This window comes from Homarus americanus, unplaced genomic scaffold (genome assembly GCF_018991925.1).
Source record: "Homarus americanus isolate GMGI-L3 unplaced genomic scaffold, GMGI_Hamer_2.0 scaffold24523, whole genome shotgun sequence".
Classification (NCBI taxonomy): domain Eukaryota; kingdom Metazoa; phylum Arthropoda; class Malacostraca; order Decapoda; family Nephropidae; genus Homarus; species Homarus americanus.
Window position 1 is genome coordinate 1,695,384 of NW_024744357.1, and position 3,203 is coordinate 1,698,586.

A 3,203-nucleotide genomic window follows, 5' to 3' on the forward strand; every position below is an offset into this window, starting at 1 on the left:
CGAAGGTCTTTATGTGCTTAGCAAGGTCATTGATGCACTAGTCCAACAACATTAAAAATTATGAGATATACTGTACAACTCTCTATGAAAAGACATCATCCACAATGTACAGTAACAATCTCACTTGTTGGGATGGTTTATACTTAATGCAGATATATTAGAAAAATATACAGCTGATTAATACACCAATAAGTGGCATAGTGATAGAAAAAAATACTATTTCAAGAGCGCCATGAGCTCCGTATATTGCGAGGTTACTGACTGATTTGTTCTCGTGACAACAAAACTTAAAACTCTTCTGTCGCAGCATTGCGCCAGGTTCCTCATATCGCCTTTGTGTGTTAAATTTTCATAGTATTTGGTCAAGTCTTATGAAATTAAACGTGATGGTTAATGAGTTTTGTGTAATTACTGTATATAACATTATGACTCAGACTTAAACTTCACTTCTGACAGACTAAAGCAAGAGACGACAGATCCAACATGCAGTAATTATTTCTTATAGTGTTAAGTCATAGTGTTCATTACTTACTAAATATCAAGTGCTTGTCCATGACAGTATGTCTGAGGATTCGACGTGTTTACATAACTACACTGATTATATTTGTATAGGAAACAGTAACATCAAATTAACAAGAACGTGTGTATTACATGTAGTACGAGACTGTATATTTCTTCTCTGTACAAGTGGTGATGATTTTTCAGTGTTTGTCTTGGGGATGCCGTAGTGCCTTGCTCGTGTTTTATAGGTTCCCTTTTACTGGCTCTTCCGTTCATACTGGTGTCAGCAATGACAGTTTTAATATTTTGCTACTTGGTGAAGGATATCTCTTAGATTTGTTTTCCATAATTGCGATATTTTTGTCTCTTTTGAATTAATCTATAACTTGTTATGTTTAGATATTTTGTTGTTTAATACTATGACCCATAAACTGGCCAGAGACAACAAAATCCTCCCATAGATGGTGTCATCTAGCGGGAACATTTGTGTATTCTATTGTATGAGTTGACGGAGGTGTTGTGTTAGAGGGATCGGGTTTAGTTTTCATTACATAGGGGAGGTGTAGTGTGATTAGTGTAATTCTTGACATCCAACATAAATTATTTTCTGCAGGTGTGGAAAGTGTTCACTTACACCTCCAGGGGCTACTGAGGTACCCTGACACATAAACAATGGAAAATAAGATATAGTGTCTCTCAAGTGTTTGTTTTAGGAAACGTGTTTCTGTGGAGAGCGAGTGTACAGATGGAGAGAGAGATGTGTGGATGAGGTGAAGGAGAGAGAAGATTGCGAAGAAGGGAGAGTACATAGTGGCCGAGGGTGGGGGCGAGGTGAAGTGTTTGGGGTTCAAGACAGGAGTGTGTGGGAGAGGGAAAGAGGTGTGTGAAGAGCAGAGGGAGGTGTTCACTGTGTAAACCGTTAATGTTTTTCTTGCTGCACTTGTAATAACTTTTCAGTCATACTAGGTTATAAGAGCTACTGTCACCTTGAATTAATATATTCACTTATAATAGATTCTCTCCGGGTAAATAAATGTTTATTGTTTGTAATTAACCATTTAATAAATAAAATCATAAATAGCATTGGAGTCTTCATTTAGCCGTAGGCAGGAGCTGGGGTGTAGGAGGGCTGGGCTGCAGGGTACTGAGCCTCACCCTCGTAGGTCACCTCGGCCACGTAGCCGGAGTCGCCGTTGACTGTGTAAGCCACCTTCTGAAGACGACCGTCGGGAAGCAGCACGTAGTAGGAGCCCTGGGTGTCGTAGCCGTCACGGGACTCCTGGTGGCCGAAGTCGTTGCCAGAGTAGTCGTCCTTCACGGCATAGTTGAAGTCGTACTTGGCTGGCTCCTGTAATGGGGAAATAGTTTAAATAAACTGTAAGAGAATTAATGTTTTCTACGGTATGTTTCACCAAAGCTAATGTATTACTGTGTTGATGGTATTGACACAGGTTCATTTATGAATTGTTGAGGTAAAGTAATTGTGGTTATGGCACTGGTGATGGAGGCCGTTACCTCGTAGGCGGGTGCGGGGGTGTAGCCGTAGGAGGGCTGGGAGGGGGCAGCTACAGCCACGGCCACCAGGGCCAGCACGACGGCGGTCTGTGAGAGACAACACATGATAATATTTGGTGTGGAGCTGAAATTACCAACAGGTTTTACAAGTGTCACTCTATAGTGTACTAAATAAATTTATCCACATATGTGAGATACATAGCTGAGAACACAAAGATGTTGAGAGTCTTGGATATATACGCATATTGTTGTTATTTTATTACCAATAATTACATTTGTCATTCTCTGATGTTATAGTAAGTGTCCTCCCTATTTAGTAGTTTTGTGTCAATCAAATTCGTTAATATGAGTTATATGCAATAATTGCTAATAGTAAGTTAATAAACACATACTGTGGGCGATTCTCACCTTAGCGATCATTGTGGGGATGTTTGAGTTTGTGGTGCTGCTGGTCCTGTGTGAGGGCCTTATATACTTGGTGGGGTGGCGACGGCGGTGTGGGCGTGGTCAAGCGGTGGGCAGTAGGGAAAGGTGGGTTGAGGGACACGCCCACACTCTTACCATGACCTTGGTGCTGGGAGGAAGCGAAAGAAGACGACCTTTAAATTACAACAAGTTTCTTCTTCACGTTATTATTACTATAAAGACGAGAAGATATTAAGGCGATGCTTGTGTTCTTCCTTATAAGTGTTAATGACACACTCCAGTACTCAGGAGATACACACGAGTAACACCGCCTCGCTCTCAGCGCGTAGCCAAATCTTACTTGTCAACTGTGACAGGATGAACGAAGGTGAGAGAGCATCTGCTAGTGACACAATCATACATCTTACACACACAAACAGGTGACGTAAATATTTCACTTGGTGGGAAGATTCATACTTGATACTGATATAGTAAAAATGTACAGCTTTATCATACACCAATAAGTGGCACAGAGCTAGAATACAATTTTGTATTACTGTATTAAATTTTAGCAGCGCCGTCATCTCTGTAGTATGCGTTTGTTTGTTACCTGTTATAGTATTTGGCCAAAAGTCTTTTATCCTGTGTAGTTATATTATAAAACATTTAAGGGTTAATTATTATGCTCTAAAGGACATTCATGCCTATAAGATCCACTTTCCTTAACTGGCATACAAAGGCAATAGTCGATAGTTCCAACATCCAATAATTTCTTGTAATTT

The 3,203-nt window shown here is 40.3% G+C and overlaps 1 protein-coding gene across 1 annotated transcript; it reads right to left on the reverse strand.

Moving 5' to 3' along the window:
- Positions 1–1,566: 1,566 nt before the first annotated feature.
- Positions 1,567–2,454, reverse strand: LOC121877845 (cuticle protein 19.8-like). The gene is made up of 3 exons (XM_042383739.1): positions 2,425–2,454; positions 2,017–2,103; positions 1,567–1,849 (listed from the first exon to the last, which is right to left on the reverse strand). The coding sequence occupies exons 1-3, from the start codon at positions 2,434–2,436 to the stop codon at positions 1,598–1,600; spliced, it is 351 nt and encodes a 116-aa protein (XP_042239673.1). The 5' UTR covers positions 2,437–2,454; the 3' UTR covers positions 1,567–1,597.
- Positions 2,455–3,203: the final 749 nt, after the last annotated feature.

What these genes read in the sequence shown, in the direction of transcription:
- LOC121877845 (XM_042383739.1), bottom strand. An exon ending in CCCCCGCACCCGCCTACGAG is followed by an intron (nt 1,850 to 2,016) that starts GTAACGGCCTCC and finishes TCCCCATTACAG; the next exon opens with GAGCCAGCCAAGTACGACTT.